Genomic DNA, 3,405 nt, shown 5'->3' with positions numbered 1-3,405 from the left:
GTAATAATTAATGATTCCTAACCAAAGCTATTTATCAAATCAATTTAAAAAATTTCTTTTTAATTTTATATTTTTAAATATAATTTTTATCAAATATTTATTTAATAAAATATAAATTAAAAATTAATATTTTTATAAATAAAATTGTTCTCTCACTATCTTTTAAAAGTAATATTTTTTAGTGAAAAAAAATAAAATATTTGTTAAATTTATTAAAAAAGTTTTGAATTAAATTAAATTATAAAAACCTCAAATAAAATCCACGCTGCCCTGCCATGCCCTGTTCTGTTATCCAAAGGAATTCAACCCTGCCGCGCGAGAAAGGAGTGAAAATGGCGGCTTTAGAATCAAGTTTGAGAGTGTTAGTAGGAGTTCATCCTTCTTGGTGTCCCAACAACAGAAAAGCACCCCAAACCATATCTATAAGGCTCCTCCGCACACGTGTCTGCACCTCTGTTGCTTCTTCCACTCCCACTTCCACTGCCACTACCCCTACCCCTTTGCATTTCCAACATGAACTTCTCCAGCACACCACAAACCTCAAGAAGCTTTACGCCTCTAACTTGCCCTGGTCACTCTCCCCCGCCGACGTCAAGGCTCTCTTTTCTCAATGCGGAACGGTTACCGATGTTGAGGTTCTCTTCTTTTAACTTCATATGCTTTCAATTTCTCATTCTCTCCTTGTTTTATTTTATTTTAATTGCTTTTGTTATGTAGATGATAAAGAACAAGGATGGTGGATTGACTGGCTTCGCCTTCATTACCATGTCTTCTGCCCAAGAGGCTCAGGCTGCTATTCATAAATTCCACTCTCTTGTAAGTTGCTTTGATTGTAGAGACTATCTTCTGTAAATGCTGCCTCCGAAATTTTGTATCTGTATTATCAGTGTCGTAGTGTTATGCGAACTTCCCAATTAGGGCTTAGATTTCACCCATAACCATATCAAATTTGAAAAAGCCTTGGACTCACATATCCTTGCTTTGGCAAAGTCCTTTGAACATGCTACAGGTATGTTTAGGGTAGGTTTGGTTTGCTTTTCTGTTTTCAGAATTTTTGGAAGAAAAGAAAAACCTGAAAACATAAAATATTGAAAATGAAAACAGAAAATGAAGACGTGAACCAAACTTATCATAGTTTGTTGCTTTATTTTCTATTTTCATTTTCATAGTTTTGTATTTTCAGGATTTTTATGAATAAAAAAGAAGTGTGTTATGTAAAATTGAATACAGAAAATTGAAACGCAATCCAAATAAATTCTAAAATATCGTTGGGTAATGCTTTTGCATATACAAATACATGTCTGAGGTTAATGATAGATAAATACAACATAGTGAAAACAAGTCTTATAAATCTAGAGGAATTTGGTTACATGTGTCATATGATCTATTTGAGCTCTATCAAAAGCCATATTACAAATATCCATTTAGGTTAAGTTATTTGTTAGTGATTTTTCAAAACCCAGATTTCCAATAATAATAGGAAAAATTTTTTAATTCAGGTATTTGTTGGTTTCTCCTAATAGTTTTTCTTCAGTTTCCTCTTGTTTTAATTGTATATGCTTCAGTTTGATCCAATCAAATAACTAGAGCATCTATTGGTCTTCTTTTCTCATGGCCGATGACTCTTCTAGTTCTCTTCTCACATCAAAGGTGAATGATAAGTAAATCTAAAAGTTTTGCAAACAATGTTGTTGACTCAAATTATTCTATGCAGCAAATATCAGGCCGGACAATTAAAGTAGAGCTTGCAAAGAGATTTAAGAAACCCCGTCCTCCAGGTCCTCCTGCCGGAGAGACGCGTCATAAAATTTATGCATCCAATCTTGCTTGGAAAGTAAGATCTGGCCATCTCAGAGAATTCGTCACTGAGAATTTTAGAGAACCAGTTTCAGCCAGAGTTGTGTTCGATAGTTCTTCTGGAAGATGTGCTGGGTATGGATTTGTTTCTTTTGTTACAAAGGAGGAAGCAGAGGATGCCATTTCTTCTTTGGATGGGAAGGTGATTATAGACTTATAGTTGTGTTTAATATATTAATCTTTGATATGCATTATTATCGATTTATCGGGGGAAAAAAAACTGTAGAAAATATCTTAAATCTGAAATTGTTTGACACACCGCCCTCTACATGGGACACATGGGATGGGGTGTGTGCAACGTCCAACAATTTCCATGAATTTATCTTTACCGATGTATTTTTCCTGTTGCCAACTTTCTGTCAATGCACCTCTTAAAGGGCTTTGTGGTGAAACACCTAAGTCTGAGCATCAAGTAGAATTTGGAATGTGTACATTGTCACATTGTGCCATCAAGGGATCTACTCCTTTGAAAAAAGCTAGAATACAATGATTATTAGATTTGATTTTAGATAACAGTCACAGAGGGACATGTTGGAGTCCTATGGCGTCTTTGGTTATGTACGTAGAACTACTAACTGGAAGAAGAATGATGAAACCGAACAAAGTGAATGAGATTGTAATATCTCTCTTGATGTTGGAGATTGAATTAAACAGGATATGTATGCGGAATTGGCTAATAAATACTAAACTGTTATGATTGAATACTACCTAACTAATGTCTCTTGCTTGTTTGAGTTCTTTCTTCTCAATTAAGCTCTTAATATTTTGGTCCATGGAACTTAAGAGTTTCTGTGTTCCTTGTTCCTTTATCTTTTAAGCTTTTTGTTTGGCTTATGTTGCTAACTTCATCATTACAATTGTATAAAATTTCTGTTGAAGGAAAATTAGTTCATGCTTCGGTGTTTGATGCAGGAATTAATGGGGCGAGCGGTTCGCCTAAAATTTAGCCGAAAGACCATTGAAGAAGCTGATACTGATAGTGGCAAAGAAGAGCAGGGTTATCATGATCAATTGGAAGCACCATAACTGCAATCATTATTCACTTAGTGATCTTTTGCAATGGAATACAATTTCTATTCTTGGTGAATTAGAAATAAAGTATTCCATGGACGCTTAATTATGCTGCATCCAAACCATTTACGATATCAATATGGTTAGTTGTAAAGTTTCATAATTATTCAAGCCACGAACTGTAAAGCAAGTAATATTGTTACCTTGGTCGGTTGCATTTAATGCTACTTCTTTAGATAGAAATACAGACATGGAAAGATGACAACGATAAATATTTTGTCTCCAATTTTAAGTACATAACATGCAATTTTTTTCTTCATCTATGTTTCTACAACCAAAGGAGTCCAATTGTCCAAATAGAGCTTTAATGGTAATATTCTGATAAGTGGCTTTACAAAATCGTAAGCGCAGAACAAATAGCACTGCACTCTCCATTAGTGCAAACTACTATGTCTGTTTGAAATATTGCATTTTCTAGTCTTCAAATTTGATATCGCTATATGATTTTTACAAATTATCTTGCATCGTTATAGTAAT

The 3,405-nt window shown here is 34.1% G+C and overlaps 1 protein-coding gene across 1 annotated transcript; it reads left to right on the top strand.

Annotated features, from left to right (window-relative positions):
- Window positions 391-3,140, top strand: LOC107619496 (31 kDa ribonucleoprotein, chloroplastic; the record flags this gene model as incomplete). The annotated part of the gene is given in 4 exon segments (XM_016321794.2): window positions 391-635; window positions 718-816; window positions 1,715-1,999; window positions 2,770-3,140. Coding segments are annotated over 4 exon segments (743 nt in total), but the record flags the coding sequence as incomplete, so codon positions are not given.

This window comes from Arachis ipaensis, chromosome B09, assembly GCF_000816755.2.
Source record: "Arachis ipaensis cultivar K30076 chromosome B09, Araip1.1, whole genome shotgun sequence".
Lineage (NCBI taxonomy): Eukaryota > Viridiplantae > Streptophyta > Magnoliopsida > Fabales > Fabaceae > Arachis > Arachis ipaensis.
The sequence above is the reverse complement of the archived record's forward strand: the minus strand, read 5'-3'. Positions and strand labels throughout refer to the sequence as shown.